An 18,877-nucleotide genomic window follows, 5' to 3' on the forward strand; every position below is an offset into this window, starting at 1 on the left:
CAAAGGTCAGATTACCTGTTTTGAACAATGGATGCCAACAATGGACAGAGAGCAAGAGGAGTAGGAGGAGTAGGAAGAAGAGGATGAGGGCAAAGAAGAGAAGGAAGGAGAGCCATCTCTGATGAGATTAGGGCAACACTTGTTGATCATGTGATCAACCACGGTTTGACCATGAGAGAGGCTGGACTGAGACTCCAGCCCAACTTAAGTCGATTTACAGTGGCGTCCATTATTCGAAACTTCAGAAATGAGAACAAGTATGCAACTATCTAATGACTATTTTAGCATTACAGTAATGTACTGTAAAATACGTATGACTGCATAGTATTGCATAAACATTTGTAACTCTAAGGCATCCATTCACTGCACTGCATTGAATGAATGAGGTTGGTTATCATGCTGTACAACATTTTTTTGTACATTGTTTACAGTTCCTATGCTGAACACATACTGTGTTTGAATTCTGTACAGAGTGGAAAGGCAAAGACATCATGGAGGACGAGGACGCTTGTTTACAGATGTACAAGAGACTGCAATTATAAATATGGTTTTGGCCAACAATGCAATTAGGATTCGAGAGATAAGAGAGCATATCTTGAATAATGACACCATATTTAACAACATCAATGCTGTAAGCCTGTCGACCATACAACGCATCCTCCAACGGCACCGAGTGACGATGAAACAACTTTACAAGGTGCCATTTGAGAGAAACTCTGACAGAGTCAAGAATATGCGACATGACTTTGTAGAGGTATGTATGCAACACTACTTCCAGTACTTCAGACATACCATATTTACTCATCTGTACATCCTTTTGTCTGTTACAGAGAGTATTGGAGCTGGATGCCCATGTAATTCGCCATTAATTTATTTATGTTGATGAGGTTGGCTTCAACCTCACCAAAAGCAGGCGCCACGGAAGAAATGTAATAGGACAGTAAGGCAATTACCAATGTCCCTGGACAGCGTGGGGGTAATATAACCATGTGTGCTGCCATCACTCAAAACGGGGTCCTCCATCACAATGCCACACTGGGTCTGTACAACACCGGCCATAAGCTCACTTTTCTGGATGCAATTTACACAATGCTTGTCCCTGATCCAGATCAGGAGCCTGCTAGATTTGTGGTTTTATGGGACAATGTTAGTTTTCACCGGACTGTTTTGGTCCAAAACTGGTTAGCCACCCATCCACAATTTGTAGTTTTGTACCTACCCCCATATTCACCTTTTCTAAATCCCATAGAGGAATTCTTCTCAGCCTGGCACTGGAAAGTGTATGATCACCAACCCTATGCCCGCATGCCGCTTCTCCAGGCAATGGAGGACGCATGTGGGGACATAGAGGTTGCCTCTGTCCAAGGTTGGATACGTCATGCTAGGAGATGTTCCCTCGATGTTTGGCAAGAGAAAACGTATATTGTGATGTGGACGAAGTATTGTGGCCAGACCCAGGCCGGAGAAGAGATGAAGCGTAGCTTAGCACTGGTGACTGCCCCCCCCCTACCAATTCCTGGATTTAGAACAACAGTGTTTACATGGTATATCCAAAAATGTACTATTATGAAAGCAGTGTTTGCCATTTGATGCAAATGCTTCATTCTGATATGTGTTTATGGCATTTTGAATGCAGTGTTACATTTTGAAGAATGTGAGGCATTTTGCATTTTGTGTGTGCAGTTTTGGGAATTGTGTGTAGAGTTTTGAAAAAAGGAGACAGTTTTGAAAACTTGTGTATGCAGTTAGAAAAAACTGTAATGGGATAGGTTCACTCAAGCTATCGTTTAGTATTTTGTTCTTTAGTCCACTAGTTTTTGAGTAATCCTTTAAGATTCTTGAATAGTATTGGATCTGTTTAGCAACATTGATTTGCAATGAAGTATTCAGTTCAAGGTCAAATATAATATCAGTTACACATCTGAATTGATGACACTGAACAAGTGGGTCAGTCTAGGTCTCGTTCTTCCTTTAGTTCTATTTTTAAACAGGGACATTAGTCAGAAATCCAAATCCTAAAATGACAGAGGGAAAGAGAGGGGGCTGGGACAGGAATTATATCTCTATTTGTTTATCATCACAATGGTTGTTGCTGTGTAACTCAACACTGATCCATGTAATTGAGTCAGCTGCATGTGACGTGTGTGTGTGTGTGTGTGTGTGTGTGTGTGTGTGTGTGTGTGTGTGTGTGTGTGTGTGTGTGTGTGTGTGTGTGTGTGTGTGTGTGTGTGTGTGTGTGTGTGTGTGTGTGTGTGTGTGTGTGTGTGTGTGTGTGTGTGTGAGAGAGAGAGTGAGAGTGAGAGAGAGAGACCTGGGCTCAAATACTCTTTTAGGGTATTTCAATTACTTTCAAAGACATTTGGCGGTAAGTATTTAGATACGTTTTTATTTGAATATTGGAATGTATTTGGAAATAAACTTAGAAAGTATATAATTTGCATCTATTATTTGTTATTTTATAACATTGCCATGAAATGAGCAGTAGCAGTACAGAACCATCACTAGACCAGCACAAAGGCCAGATGCGCAATTAAAGGGGAAATACACTCAAAAATCAAAATGTGTTCGTTTTCTTCCAGACCTAAAAAATAAAATATTTAGAAGTGATTTAAGCATTGACATGGACTCAGTGCATCCAATTTCGATGTTTTTTTCTGAGAAATTGTAATTTTGAGAGTGAAAAACAACCTAAAACCGAGAAAAATACACCCGAGAAAACATAATTTGGGAAAAATATATAAAACATAATTTGGCGAAGAAGTTAAAGATTTTATCAGGCCCCCCTTTATTAACCATTATTTTACCAGGTATACTGACAGAAAACAGTGCGATACGTTCTCTTTAAGGACCCGAGGAAGAGATGCAGGGGAGAAAAAGCAGAGAAGAATGTTCCTGTTTGAAAGCTAGAAAATAAAATGCAGCTTGTGACATATACATTTTTTTTAAAGTAGCTCTCATGCTAGAAAAGGTTGGAGACCCCTGCCCTAAAGCATCAGTCTGGTAGATACGTGTGTGCATCAATTCCTCTCATTGTGCAGTGAGACGATCTCCTTCTCATGCATGTATGAGGGGCAGGGAGAGAGAGACATTGTCCCGCTACACAATAAGAGCATTTGACATTATTTGACATTATAGCTCCACCTGTCAGGCAGTTAAAGGCCTCTTCCACTAGCCCTGACATTGTGTGAGTGCATGCAGGAGGAGATAGGGGCCCCTAAGCGGAAGTGTATGTGTGTGTGTGTGTGTGGGTGGACAGCCTGGCGAGCTGTTGCTAACTTGCATCCACTCCTGTCCTCCCTCCCATTCTCTCCCTACCCACAGCAGTTTAAAAGTGTCAGCATGCTTCAGTTCGGCTAGTACCTAGCCAAAGTCGGCTAGCCGAATCAAACGAGTGTGCTCACATACTCCCTTAAAAAACTTTCACTTGAAAAACAAGAAAAAAGTGGCCCTAGTAGGCCTACCGTTTGTCAATTTTGAGAAGCCATAGCCAGTATACACTTCCTCAGAATATACAGAATTCATCTTAGAAAACTCAAGAAGTCTGTCATTAATTTTGTCGTTTTTGCCTTGGAGATGTTTGGTGCAGTATATCTCAATGAAAAAATGTGTATAAAAACGAGTCCTCTCTCGTTGAATGACAACAGATTTTTATTGAAGAATCCCTACTGTTGACCAATCACCGATGAAGGGGCTTAGACTTTGGCTCCGAACACTGGCTTGCCTCAAGAAAAGATTTGAACATGCCCTAACAACTCTCACCGAAGTCCCAAACTAATAAAAACGTAACAAAATATGTCATAATATATGCACAAACTATTCCGAAATGTTTAGTCTGGGAAGCATGTGGATGCCTTTATTCAGCGATCAAGTATGCCACACAGGGGCGCAACTTTGGTTTTAGAAGTTGAGGGACATAATGTATTTTTAAAATTTGTATTATTATAATTTGGGGGGATAAACACTCCAAACAGCCTACCCAACCGCTCGGAGGTGTCCGCATGGTCCTAAAGCACACCGTCGCCTCATTTTGTATCACATTCCAATTATAAAACTGGGGGGGGACAAAAATGCAATTTCAAAATGTGGAGGGGGGGCGACATGTCCCCTCTGTCCCCAGTGAAAGTTGCACCCCTGATGCCACATATGCCCTACACCCTCAGGGGAGGCTTCGGGGGCTGCTGCAAAATTTAAACCCATTACTGAAATGTCCTAGAGCCAAGGAATGTTCTCTATCTGACATTGGAAGGTTAACTTCACCCCACTTTAAATAGACACATACTGTATGTATCTCAGGCTGAAATTAATGAAGAATTTACAGGAAAACTGAACTTGAGAAGATTTAATGAACAAAACAAACTTAAACTGAATGGGTAAAGTTGTACCAAAGCCTGCTTGCAAACCAATGCAGATGAAATGGTAGGATATCCTGCATGCTCTTTTCTTTGAGGCATGATGACTTTAGTTGAGTACAGAGTCACAGCTGACAAGTCTGTTGATACTGTATCTCATTTTATTAGGCTACACATGATAACATCCCACTGAGCAAAAATGTGTTGAATCAACATTGTTTCCAAGTCATTTCATCCCCAAAAAATGTAATGTGATGAGTTCAATTAAATGTCAACCAAATGTAAATCAAAACTAGATGGTGAACTGACGTCTGTGCCCAGTGGGATATATACATGTATATCTGTAGATATAGGAGCATCTAGTGCCTATAGAAAAAAATGCAATAGAGAATAGACATTCATAGTTAATTCACTTTTAATATACTTTTTTTACAGAGGAAAATTAGACACATTGTATAACTTTATGCATATGCAGTGGACTGCACCGCGCATGGCGCTGTTCAGCACCACGTCTACCCGCTTATCAATACACCGGTGATTAGGTCCATTTGACTGGCAGTCCAAGGTTATAAAGAGGAGGAGTGACAGAGTACTGTTCTTGCAGCACTTAGACCTTACACAATCACAGATGAGATGACTGTCAAGTAGCCTCGGCTATAGGCCTACACCAGGGGTATCCAACAGGTTGATCGTGAGCTACCAATAGCTCGCAGCCCACCTATGAGTAGCTCAACAAACAATTCTGAAAGTACATGCAATTTTGAAGTGTTCCACCACAAACTGTCATAAATAAATCTCACAATTATCAGACACCGTAAGCTCCCAGCTACTACGCAATCAAAGCAACATTGACATTATCCCACTTGTGGGTTGACAGAAATACTTTCCTCAAAACCTTCTCAATTAAATGTTAACTGCAAATTAAAGGTATATAATTTGTATCTATTATTTGTTATTTTCTAAATTTGCCATGAAATGAGCAGTAGAGGTACAGAACCATCACTAGACCAGCACATTAGACAGCACATTCCTCACTTGCAGATGAGCAATTAAAGGGCCAGATGTGCAATTAAAGAGGAAATGCACTCAAAAATCGAAATGTGTTCGTTTTCTTCCAGGCGTAAAAAATACAATATTTTGATGTGATTTAAGCATTGACATGGGCTGTTTCTCCATGAACAATTGTAATTTTGAGAGTGAACAAAAAATAATAATATCTAAAACCAGGAAAAATCTAACTGAGAATATATAATTCAGGAAAATATAAAACAATTTGGGGAAGAAATCACAGATTTTATAGGGCTCCCCTTAGAGTTGTTTATTACACATATTTTACCAGGTATACTGAGAGTGAAAACAGTGAAATACTTTCTCTTCAAGGACCCGAGGAAGAGATGCATGGGAGAGGAGAAGAGAAGAATGTGCCTATTTGAAAGCTAGATTTTTTTTTTTAACTAGCCACATGTTTCATTTTTTAAAAGTAGCTCTCATGCTAGAAAAGGTTGGAGACTCCTGGTTGGTGACTCCGGGTTGGTGACTCCTGGTTGGAGACTCTTGGTTGGTGACTCCTGGTTGGTGATTTCTGGTTGGAGACTCCTGGTTGGTGACTCCTGGTTGGTGACTCCTGGTTGGTGACTTCTGGTTGGAGACTCCTGGTTGGTGACTCCTGGTTGGTGACTCCTGGTTGGAGACACTTGGTTGGTGGCTCATGGTTGGAGACTCCGGGTTGGTGACTCCTGGTTGGAGACTCCTGGTTGGTGACTCCTGGTTGGAGACTCCTGGTTGGAGATTCCTGGTTGGAGACTCCTGGTTGGTGCCTCCTGGTTGGTGACTCCTGGTTGGTGACTCCTGGTTGGTGACTCCTGGTTGGAGACTCTTGGTTGGTGGCTCCTGGTTGGAGACTCCTGGTTGGTGACTCCTGGTTGGTGACTCCTGGCCTACACCAATGTTCCAGCGTAAACATGAACCAACCACTTTGGTCTACATTTACAATAACCACAAGTTCCTACTCTATTATTTACACTATTGCATCACCCATATACTTGTATTGTCTTTTCTTTCTATATTTTTTCAAATTATGTGTTCATGTATTTTGGAAAAGTGACATTATTACACTAATGAACTTATATTTTGAGACATTTTACAATGGGTCACCAAGTTCTTTATCGTGATTTTATTATAATTTGTGATCTCGCAATGGATGTTTTTGGGGCATATACTGTAGGTCCATTAAAGCTGTGCGCTGTGAAGAGGGGTGATTTGACTCAGCTATGAACTGTCAAAGCTTCTGTCCAAGCTTGGGGTTTGTACTCCTGCTCTGGGGTCTTGCAGCAGGGGAATGTAGGTGTCACTGTGACAGGAGCGCATGGCATTGTCCCACACTCCGGCCGCGACACCGACTGATCTGCGCTGTATGTGGGGCCCGCTCTCCTCTGCACATGCCTCGCTGGAACGCAGCGCCATCAGTTCGATCTCGTGTTTGGCCGCGGTCTCCAGCACCTGCTGCTTATTGTAGAATATGACGAAGTTGTTGATGATAGGGTGTATGGGCAGCGCGATGGCAATCACCCCGCAGAGGAAGCTGACGGCCGCGTTGCACCGACCCAGCGTGGTCTTGGGGTAGATGTCTCCATAGCCCACGGTGGTCATGGTGATGACGGCCCACCAAAAGGACTGCGGGATGCTGGTGAACATGGTCTCCGGGTGGCTCTGCTCCAAAGTGTAGGCCAGTGCCGAGAACAAGAAGACGCCCACGCCCATGTACATGAGCAGCATCCCCAGCTCGCTGAAGCTGCTTTTCAGGGCCGAGGTGAGAGTCTGCAGCCCAGAGGAGTGGCGCGCCAGCTTGAAGATGCGCGCAATGCGCATGATGCGCAGCGCCTGCACCGCCTGCTGCACGTTAGCCAGCTCCATCATAGCCGTGCCCAGAGACGTCAAAGTCAGCACCACGTAAAAGGGCATGATGGCCATGAAATCTATGATGTTCATGAAGGACAGGACGAATTTCACTTTATTCGGGGACGATATCAAGCGCAGAACGTATTCAACGGTGAACCAGCCGATACACGTGGTCTCGATGGCCTCCAAGATCGGGTGTTCCATGTGATTGCCCTCAGCGTCCTCCACCTGCAGGTCAGGGATGGTGCCTACGCACATCACCACCGAGGAGATGAGGATGAAGAGGAAAGACACTATGGCGATGACGCGCGCGGACAGCGACGACTCCGGCTTCTCCAAAAGCTTCCACAAGCACATTTGGAAACATTGCCAACCCCTGGCAGAGGGGTCCCCTTCCCGGTCGACCAGAATAGTTTGAACCTTCTCGGCAATCTCTGCAAGCTCGTCCTCCGCCTCCTGTAGGTCGCCTTTACAGCAATCGTCCAGGAAATATAAGTCAATTTTCCAGAACTCCATCTCCTTTACGAAACAAATTGGACAGATGCCCCGTTTAATATGTATCTCCCCGTAGTAATACAGCTCAATTATACACTTAAACGCGTCCGGGTCTCTGTCAAAATAAAATTCACCTTTCCCTGAGTCATAGTCGTCACAAAGTGAGGATAAGTCCTCCAAACACCCCTTGGAGGTGTTCCACAGTTCCGCTAGTCGGGTCTCCGGAAAACGGTTCAGCACATCCCCACACAACACCTGTATTACTCCACCGATGTTCAGGACAATCCCGGTCTCCTCACTGGCCTCCGAGCCATTGCAATCAGCATATCTTGTCCTCGTTATTCCCCACATACTTGTCCGTGTAGCCTATATTGTTGATTTACTCCAAGAAAATCTGAATGAATATAGTTGGCCTGTATTAATGCAACTAGTCTACGCTAGGATACTTGCGTAGGAAACTGCGTGCGTAAAAGACTGCAGAACATCAAAGGAAAACGACAAGTTTTCAGATCTCCTTAAATGTTTGACACAAATGTATAGGCCTATAGGCTAAGCTTCATTCGAACCTGGAAAAAATCCACATGTATCTTTTGCGTAGAGCTGTAGCAAGCAATGCCGAATGAACAGGCGTCTCTTCTCCCACTAGTCCGTCATCAGAAAATAAGAGAGCGCCTCTGTGCCTGCTGTTAAAAGTTGGACTACTGTGCATCAGTGCGCAGTCTTGCAGAATACGCGTCACAACAAATATAAATATGTGAGGCTGCTAATGAATAGTGGAGTAACTAGAGGCAGAGAGCTACAGGGAAGTGTGGGGGAAGTGGGAGGAGAGCTGTAATAAATTGTGTTTTATGGTAAAGAGACGACATTAGCCAGGAAACGGACATATATCACATGTCAGAAAATATTGTCCCCACTACCAGTCCAATACCATTTGTCTATTTCCTCATGGAGGTAGCCTACCCCAAGGGTAAAACAACAAGCAAATCTGTCTCAGGCTAGCTTTTGAAAAATGTTTCGGCTTGTGTGCACAAATATATTGCCTGTCAAGAAAGGTAAATCTCTGTTGTCAAGGAATACATTTCAACAAGATATGTTGCAGTGAAAAAGGAGATCTTTAATGGCCATATTATGGAATGATGTTAGGTTACCCAAGTGTGCGTAAATGCGCAGAGGCATAAGGCCACAGTCTTGCCTAGTATCTCCATCTAGCGACAATGAGTTCACGTTGCAATCACGAACCACATAAATTGGTTTGTTGAATCAATATTAGCCTATATATTCTCAGTGTTGGGAAGTAATCAACTACACGTAGTTCAACTAAACTAGATTTTGCAGAAGCTTGGTGGTAGTTGAACTAAATTCAAATATTGGTAGTGTTTTCAGTCGTTATTTACTTTTTTTTTTACATGTAGCATGTAGCTAACTACTCGAACTCCAAACTACGTTTTTGCAAAAATCAAACGGGTGTAGGCAAAAATGTAATTTGTTCCGGTATCAGACTTGCCTAATTATCACTTAAAACATTGTTTTTGTGTAGGCTAAATTACACATTCTGTTAACACCTGACTCCAGAGTGTTCTGTTCTTGCAATTTGTAGTCTATGATATTTCAGATTTAGATATGACAATTTTTACTAAGTAGTTTGTATGTAGTGAATGATGTACTTTTTCTTAGTGTAGCCTAACTTCTTCCAGTGTGAAGTAATTGGTAGCTTGGGAAACTATATTTTCAGAGTAGCTTCCCCAACACTGTATAATTGATTGATTTAAGCAACAAAGTCCATCCTACTGTAGGCTTAAATGCAAAACTTTGGCTCATCTAGAAATGCCCCCTGTGCAGTTTTTTTACACTAAGAAATGTGTAGGCATTTCAACTTGAATAGCATAACCTACAGATTTTAGGCAATCAATCATTCCACATCATAAGAACTCCAAAAAAATACCTCCAAAACGACGTCGGTCCATGCTTACTGAGGTGTAGCCTACAGTGTTGCCTGACATTGGATTTTATGAATGCCTATATATGTGGCAAGACTACGGTTTGTAAAACACCAAAAAATGACGTCTGGACAAGACCAAAAAAAGATGTCCAGAAGATGTCGGCTAGTGCTTACTGGGGTGTAGCCTACGATGTCCGACCCAATGGAATTTTATGAATGCCCATCCATCTGGTAGACCCACCTTTTGTAAAACATGTCATTGCATTGGCTTTATTAGTCCTGATTCCTGTGACTAATCAATTTGGCTATTTAAACTCTGAATATCAGCTACCCGACTTCATCAGGAGTTATAACGAGGCCTATTTGCAATGTGTTCACACAGTGGGAAATGCAGAAGTATTTTATTTTTGCTATGATCAGCGTGTCAATAATTGACAGATACAAACTTCAAACCATTTGATTTGATTTGATTTGATTTGAACCACTGATCATGACAATGGGATGAAACTCGTGGACAACAGTTGTGATTGTCCATTCCATATTGTCCATTTTACATTGAACTGTCCTGTTTTTTAGGATATGTTGTTTGTTAACATGACAGCTGCATTTTTTATTTAATTGAGCGCCATTTAGGTTAGGCTTGATTGGAGAAACTTGCATGATGTAAAAAGTGTCTGTCTCATTACATTGTCATACATTTTATGTCCAGCCTGTAGGCTACAGAAAAGACCACATACTCTTTCTACCATATCCTATATCTGCTACATGATTTATAGTAGATCTTTTTGGGGGGTGGAACATTGGTGGAGTGCTGCAGTGATGCATCTCTCCAACAGAACCCTGGAGAAGTGCGCTCGGAATGGGCGCTAGGAATGGGCAAGCAATGTATTTTGTGCCCTGCCTTTGACAAAGTGGGCACTGCTTCTCAAAGGGCGGCATCAACGCTCACCTAAAAAGCCCATATTTCTGGTTGACAGAAATTGTCATTATTTTGGGGCAGAATTATGTAAGGTGTTATGTGTTGTGGTTGGAGGTACGTCTCGGTCAGTTTATAGTTTAGAAAATTCCGCCCTCGTCAATCTTTCGCCATAGGCGGTCGCCTAATCCTGCCTAATGAGCGGTCCGGTCGTGACTGAAAGCATCTTGGCTCTCCACCATGGCTTTAACTCTCCACATATCTTCCTGTGATTCTTTTACACGCCATCCTGTACTGGCTGGGAAAACTACACGTCGAGTTCTGATTGGACGTGGCGCGGCACAGCCGGCAGGGAGCCAATCAGCGTAGGCCACGGTAAAACATTTCGCCCTCTCTTTTTGTAGCGCTGGTCCTTTTCTGCAACAGAGCTGCTCTGGACAATTACATTGGACTGGTGCACAGAGATCCGCTGGAATCATGAGAGGGTTTTTATTTGGTAAGAAAGTCTAAACGGCTTGTTCAGATTTATTAGTATTATATTGGTTTGTAGTTAATGCCATTGTAAAAAAAGAAAAAGCTATTTAGCTAAGGTTCGGTCATGGTGGCCATAGGATGTATCCAAGATTGCTAGCTATCTGACGTTAATGCTACTGAATCAGATTGTATTTTGATTCACTCTGGCAATATTAGTTAACTAGTGACAATGACACGATGGCTAAAAGACGACAAGCTGAATTAAAACCTGATGAAATGGGTTCTGGATTGTAGACTAGTTAACCATTTTAACCTTAGCTAGCTATCTAGAGTTTGGCTTGATGTGCCAACTTTAAAACATATATATTTATTATGTTGAACTGTAGCCTATTCCCTACATAATTGAAAGTTTGTATGTGTTAGCAATCATTTCATGCTACCAACATGATCTTGGACAGTGTTTGTGGCATATTGCATATGCAAAATGTACATACACCTCACACTCAGCTCCTCCTTTCCTCTGCCTCTTTCCCACCAGGTGTTTTGGGTTGTTCCCTGGTCTTGATGGCCCAGGGATTCTACTCTGCTGCTGATGATGTCGTTGAACTCAACCCCTCCAACTTCAACCGGGAGGTTCTTCAGAGCGACAGCCTCTGGCTCATAGAGTTTTACGCTCCTTGGTGAGTGGTTGAATCTGATGGGGGCCCAATGAGATACTGAGAACTTCGCCACAAGTGTTAAATTGCCACCAAGCAGCTAGCGTTGTATGAAATCTCTTTATCCCAATAACCTGTCAAGGAGGGACACAATAGTTTGTAGACCTGGGGTGCATTCAGAAGGTTGTAGCGTTACAGAAAGTTCGGATAGAGATGTATTTTGAAGAACAGAGAACATTGTCTGTTAAGAAGAATAGGGAATTGTCAATAAAATTTCTACAGCGTTCTCATCACTGAATACACATTGATATAGAAGTTCAAATAGTAGCTAGTAAACACATCGTCCCTTTGGCATAAACTTGAAGCAAATGCACGCATCCTGACTGAAAAACATCTGTGGCAGGTCTATGCAAAACCAGACTTGCTCATTATCACTCGGAGTGATCGTATTTGTGTAGACTCCACTCTGCTAATGCAGATGGATATAAGGCTGTGTGTAGTCTGGGGCCTGGAACAGGAAGACTGTTTGTCTCCACAGGTGTGGACACTGTCAGAGCCTGACTGCTGACTGGAAGAAGACCGCCACAGCCTTGAAGGTAAACTCTACCTCTGTTATTAGTGTCACCTATATTACACCAATATTATTTCAACTTAAGATGTTGTAATTCAACTTGAAGTTGTTTTATTAACATGTTATGTCACTAGCTACATAAAGTGCATGTTACTACAGTTCGCTCCACATGCAACCATCACTGTGCAGGACCATTTGATAACTATAAGCAGTTGATCACTATACCACATTCACAATAAGCAGCTGCATCTTTTACTGCTACTGCTTGTCCGTGTCATGTCCTGGGTGTATATATTTCTGGTACAAAACAAATAGAGAACACCAGCGCACTATGAGCTATACTAATGAGGGATGCAATGACTATTTCTGGCAACAGTAATGATGATGGTGGTGACATTGACTGTAACCTCTCGCTGCCCCCCCCAGGGCATCGTTAAGGTCGGTGCGGTGGACGCCGACCAGCACAAGTCCCTGGGCGGTCAGTACGGTGTCAAAGGCTTCCCTTCCATCAAGATCTTTGGGGCCAATAAGAACAAGCCTGATGATTACCAAGGTACGTCTAGTAGCTGGGCCTTTCCCTAACTTTATAAAGGTAGACTCAGATATGACATCATAAAGCAAACGGCATCATCCTCAGGCTCAATTCCTACCACATGTAGAGCCGCTAAATGGCATATACAGTATTATGATGTCATATTGACGTTACCTTTAACATGGACCAGGGTTGTGTTCATTAGGGCACGCAATGGGAAACATTTTTAAATGCTTTTCAATTGAAAAGGACAATCTGGGTTTCTTATTGGATCAGGTAGTCCCTCCCTGTTTCAGTCTATTTTCTTATCTTTGGTGCCTAATAAACACAACCCTGTGTTGTATTCATTAGTGCACACCCATAGCAAAACATTTTTGTAACGGAAAACAAAAACAAGTGTTTCTAATTTGACACATTCAGGTTATCCCTTTCTATTTTTTGGTTTGTTTTCTTCCGTTTGGTGTTTAGTGAATACAACCCATGTGACTTTCTGGCAATATTTTGTATTTATTGAACCTTTATCTAACTAGGCAAATAAATTCAGAACAGATTCTTATTTACAATGATGGCCTACCAAGAGGCAAAAGGCTTCCTGCGGGGACGGGGATAAAAAAAAAAAGATATAGGACAAATCAACCATCACGACAAGAGACATCACAACATAGAGATCTAAGAAAACAACACAGCATGGCAGCAACACATGACAACACAGCATGGCAGCAACACATGACAACACAGCATGGCAGCAACACATGACAACACAGCATGGCAGCAACACATGACAACACAGCATGGCATTAACACATGACAACACAGCATGGCATTAACACATGACAACACAGCATGGCAGCAACACATGACAACACAGCATGGCAGCAACACATGACAACACAGCATGGCAGCAACACATGACAACACAGCATGGCAGCAACACATGACAACACAGCATGGCAGCAACACATGACAACACAGCATGGCAGCAACACAACATGGCAGCAACACATGACAACACAGCATGGCAGCAACACATGACAACACAGCATGGCAGCAACACAACATGACAACACATGACAACACAGCATGGCAGCAACACATGACAACACAGCATGGCAGCAACACATGACAACACAGCATGTCAGCAACACAACATGGCAGCAACACATGACAACACAGCATGGCAGCAACACATGACAACACAGCATGGCAGCAACACATGGCAGCAACACATGACAACACAGCATGGCAGCAACACATGACAACACAGCATGGCAGCAACACAGCATGGCAGCAACACACGACAACACAGCATGGCAGCAACACACGACAACACAGCATGGCAGCAACACATGGCAGCAACACATGACAACACAGCATGGCAGCAACACATGACAACACAGCATGGCAGCAACACATGACAACACAGCATGGCAGCAACACATGACAACACAGCATGGCAGCAACACATGACAACACAGCATGGCAGCAACACAACATGGCAGCAACACACGACAACACAGCATGGCAGCAACACAACATGGCAGCAACACATGACAACACAGCATGGCAGCAACACAACATGGCAGCAACACAGCATGGCAGCAACACAGCAAGCAACACAGCATGGCAGCAACACAGCATGGCAGCAACACAGCATGGCAGCAACACAGCATAGTAGCAACACAACATGTCAGGAGCACAAACATGGTACAAACATTTAGGCACAGACAACAGCACAAAGGATAAAAAGGTCTAGACATCAATGTGTTCAGATTGCTGGGCTCTAATGGTGTTAATAATCTCCCTCCCTCAGGTGGGCGTAGTAGCCAGGCCATAGTGGACGGAGCCCTGAATACTCTCCGTACTCTAGTGAAGGACCGGCTGAGTGGCAGGTCAGGTGGTTCTGACAACAGTAGACAGGTAACTACTACTGACGCCTCGGCTGGGTCATGTTCAGAATGGACAAAACGTTTAAAGTGAAATATGGAGGTACTGGCTGTCCAACAAGAACACTAGTTCTTTTCCGTCACAAAATGTTTTGGAACATTGTACCCTAGTGAACATGAGTCCGGTGTCCTACAACATAAATTTAGCCAGATGTAGCAACGTGTTGAAAGAATTTAATATGATTACAGGGTTTTCAGAATCGTGTCAAGTCTTCTTGTTTAAACATTTTGCGCAGAGTGTAAGCGGTACGTCTAAGTAAACATACTCTTTCTCCAGAGTGGTGGTGGAAGTAAGAAGAATGTTGTGGAGCTGACGGATGACAACTTTGACCGGCTGGTTCTGGACAGTGGTGAAGTGTGGTTGGTGGAGTTCTTTGCCCCCTGGTGTGGCCACTGCAAGAGCCTGGAGCCTGAGTGGGCGGCTGCAGCCTCGGCCGTCAAGGAGCAGACCAAGGACAAGGTCCACCTGGGAGCCGTGGACGCCACTGTGCACCAGGGTCTGGCTAGCCGTTACGGGGTGAGCAGGAACACCCACCAGTCAGATACTATCAGTGTAGCATCACCACTGATGTCTGTCTGCGCACAACAGCAGAAAGTTCAGATTGTTCTACATTTATCTATTTCTAACACTGATTTATATAGAAATACAGGAATCGTGTCTGCTCTATTCAGGACATTTATACAAAAAACAACATTTGCCTACCAAGTGTGGCCGAGGACTGAGGTTTTTCCCGTTTCTCTTTCCGTATCTGCAGGTCCGTGGATTCCCCACAATTAAGATCTTCAAGAAGGGGGAGGAGCCTGAGGACTACCAGGGGGGGAGGACCCGAGGTGACATCATTGCCCGCGCTCTGGACCTGTTCTCTGACAACGCCGCTCCTCCTGAACTGCTCGAGGTAGGTGTGCTGGTGTCTGTCTGGGGGTGGGGTGTCTGTCTGGGGGTGGGGTGTCTGGGGTGTCTGTCTGGGGGTGGGGTGTCTGTCTGGGGGTGGGGTGTCTGTCTGGGGGTGGGGTGTCTGTGTGTTTGAGAGCATTAAAACAATAAGATTGTAACCTAAAAGGTTCCAAGATATCGTTTTTATGCTCTCCATCAAAGTTAACCATAATAAAAAAATATATTTTAACTAGAAGATAATCTTCCTTTTGAAGTTTAGTGTTTCTCTTAAGACAGACTGTTCGATTCTTAATTGTGTGTGACTCTCTCAGATCCTTAACGCAGATGTCCTGAAGAAGACCTGTGATGACTACCAGCTCTGTGTCATCGCTGTGCTGCCCCACATCCTGGACACAGGTTAGATGGAACTACTCTATGCCAGTATGGACCAGTTCTGACCAGTTTACTATGCTAACTTCTATTATATCAATGTATGCTTATATTCTCAGGCTATTTGATATGGCAGTTAGTCATTGTACCTCATGACGGTACATTGATCATTTTGGATCTGTACAAGACTGACCTGTCTCTTTCCTTCATTGCCTTGTTACAGGTGCAGCAGGCAGGAACAGCTACCTGGAGGTGATGATGAAGATGGCAGAGAAGTACAAGAAGAAAATGTGGGGGTCAGTATATAGAAAGAGGCTGTGTTTGAGCGTATCACCGACTCGGCAGAATGACTGATTTTTACAAATGATTGTATCCTAAAGAAGTACTCAATAGGATTTATTCAGTGCATTCGATTTCAAACTGTCTGACTGAATGAATTTGATCTCAGACTGTGGATGGATCAATTCAACCCAATAGGATTTATTCAGTGCATTCGATTTCAAACTGTCTGACTGAATGAATTTGATCTCAGACTGTGGATGGATCAATTCAACCCAATAGGATTTATTCAGTGCATTCGATTTCAAACTGTCTGACTGAATGAATTTGATCTCAGACTGTGGATGGATCAATTCAACCCAATAGGATTTATTCAGTGCATTCGATTTCAAACTGTCTGACTGAATGAATTTGATCTCAGACTGTGGATGGATCAATTCAACCCAATAGAATTGATTTAGTGTAATTTGATTATCTCTCTCTAGCTGGCTGTGGACTGAGGCTGGTGCTCAGATGGAGCTGGAGGCGGCGCTGGGCATCGGAGGGTTCGGCTACCCCGCCATGACGGCCATCAACGCCCGCAAGATGAAGTTCGCCCTGCTCAAGGGCTCTTTCAGCGAGACCGGCATTCACGAGTTCCTCAGGTAGGGGGGCGCTGTCTGCTCATTTTGTGCTTTACACAGTATAGAGTAGCTCATGGATGCGTCCCAATTGCACCCTATTCCCCCTGGTCAAAAGTAGTGCATTATAAAGGCAATAGGGTGCCATTTGGGACCTTACCCATGCCCAACTCTCTTCCTGGCGAGATACTGGATCTGAATGCTTCTGCTCCAAGATGATTTTAAAGTCCTTGTGAACAGCCAATCGGTATACAGTATTTCCACAGTAGCATTCTGATGTGTATCTTCTCTGTCTCTCCTAGGGATCTGTCTGTAGGCCGTGGCTCCACTGCTACCGTTGGAGGCGGGGCTTTGCCTAAGATCAATTCAGTTGATGCCTGGGACGGCAAAGATGGAGAGGTGAGTGAGAAAGGTCAAAGGTCATGGGGTGGATGCAGATGTATTCTGACCATAATACAGTTTTGGCTGAACGAGGTGACTTGAGCTTCTTTTGAAATGGTGAAGAATGGCTTTGGACAAGTCTTGCCTGGGGCCCGTTCAGGAGGATGTAACGTTACAGAACATTACCAAACGTCCAGATAGAAATGTACAGTGTAGAACATATGTCAGGGAGGACAGACTCATTGAACACATCACAGGGCAGTATTGACTAGAAACCAAACGGACTGAAATGGCATCATCTGATATTGTTTTCTTTCAAAAACTTTTTTCTGTTGCAAAATGTTTTGCTGTAGTTTGCAACTGTTTACACTAATGAATACGACCCATATTTTGTATTGTCTGGCCAGTTCTTACATCTTTTATCCCCAGCTTCCCGTGGAGGATGACTACGACCTGAGTGACGTGACCTTGGACGACGACATTGGGAAGGAAGAGTTGTGAGAGCCCAGCTTTCCGGGCGGGCCGATCCAGACGGATACGGTTGGGCGCCATCTTGTCTGTCTGGTCTAACTTGGCGCGACCCGTCTCTCCTCTCCCATGGAACAATGTGTAGATTGGGTCGCCCGGTTACTGAAGTACTCACGAAGAGGAAAGAAATGAAGAGAATAACCCTGTTTGAATAATTCAGAAAAGTATCCTTCCTTTGTTACCTTGATAGAGCACAGATCTATAAGTGATAGGAGAGATGAAAGCAAAGTTACCAGCCAATTTGACCAATCCAATCAATTCAGATCTGTGATTATTTAAAGGAAGGTAGAAGGTAAGGAAATAAGTGTACATTTCTGAAGTATTTGAACAGGGCCAGAGAGACATGCAGCTTCTCACATCATCTCCGTCAAGTGGGGAGAGGCGTGGCCTGCAGGAGATTTGCCCGTAGAGAATGATAGAGATATTATCTTTTTATATAAGTCCCATTATGGCGTCTGAGTGCACAGGCAGCACCATTGAGGCAAACTCCATTTTGAAGTAGTCCATTTTCTTCTAGAAGTTGGCAAGCAAACTGAAAAGGTGCACTGCAACCTAGTGTTATGTTTGAACCAGTATAAAGCTAAAGTTGGTGATTACTGGCAACTGCAGTTATGGAACATTTGCTCAAGAGTGTGTCATTCATTGGCTGATCCCTCCTGATGACCAGGATGGAATCATGTGATCCTTCCTTATCCCATCGGAATCCCCACCCAGTTGACTACTTTAAAATGGTGGAAGCCCTCAATGTCCATGCCAAAACAGGTTATATCCATCTAGAATCTTCTAAATCTATGACTTCGCCTTACAGACCTATTGAACATTATATTTTCTGATTTAGTCTTTTTTTTTCTTTTTTTTTCGGTGAGAACACCAGTGATTTTACATTGTCTGTGCAGGACAAAGGGGAATGTGGGACTTCTTGTGTAGATTTTTCTTACACAACTATTTTGATTGTGTGAAAACAAAATTACATTTTTGTTAAAAAATAAAGAGAATAAAAAGTTACTGTTTCATTATTCATGTAAATTGCTG

General features: G+C 43.3%; 2 protein-coding genes across 2 annotated transcripts; one reads left to right on the forward strand and one right to left on the reverse strand.

Moving 5' to 3' along the window:
- Positions 1–4,117: 4,117 nt before the first annotated feature.
- LOC115107271 (potassium voltage-gated channel subfamily F member 1-like) lies at positions 4,118–8,429 on the reverse strand. The gene has a single exon (XM_029630658.2). It carries the CDS (start codon positions 8,091–8,093, stop codon positions 6,618–6,620), a length of 1,476 nt encoding a protein of 491 aa, XP_029486518.1. The 5' UTR covers positions 8,094–8,429; the 3' UTR covers positions 4,118–6,617.
- Positions 8,430–10,986: 2,557 nt separating this feature from the next.
- Positions 10,987–18,850, forward strand: LOC115107552 (protein disulfide-isomerase A6-like). Its single transcript, XM_029630955.2, has 12 exons — positions 10,987–11,093; positions 11,610–11,751; positions 12,266–12,323; positions 12,725–12,851; positions 14,641–14,747; positions 15,051–15,290; positions 15,529–15,669; positions 15,980–16,064; positions 16,261–16,333; positions 16,802–16,960; positions 17,239–17,335; positions 17,747–18,850. The coding sequence occupies exons 1-12, from the start codon at positions 11,075–11,077 to the stop codon at positions 17,816–17,818; spliced, it is 1,320 nt and encodes a 439-aa protein (XP_029486815.2). The 5' UTR covers positions 10,987–11,074; the 3' UTR covers positions 17,819–18,850.
- The last annotated feature ends 27 nt before the right edge of the window (positions 18,851–18,877 follow it).

The sequence above is a fragment of the Oncorhynchus nerka genome, linkage group LG24 (assembly GCF_034236695.1).
Source record: "Oncorhynchus nerka isolate Pitt River linkage group LG24, Oner_Uvic_2.0, whole genome shotgun sequence".
In the NCBI taxonomy this organism is placed as follows: Eukaryota; Metazoa; Chordata; class Actinopteri; order Salmoniformes; family Salmonidae; genus Oncorhynchus; species Oncorhynchus nerka.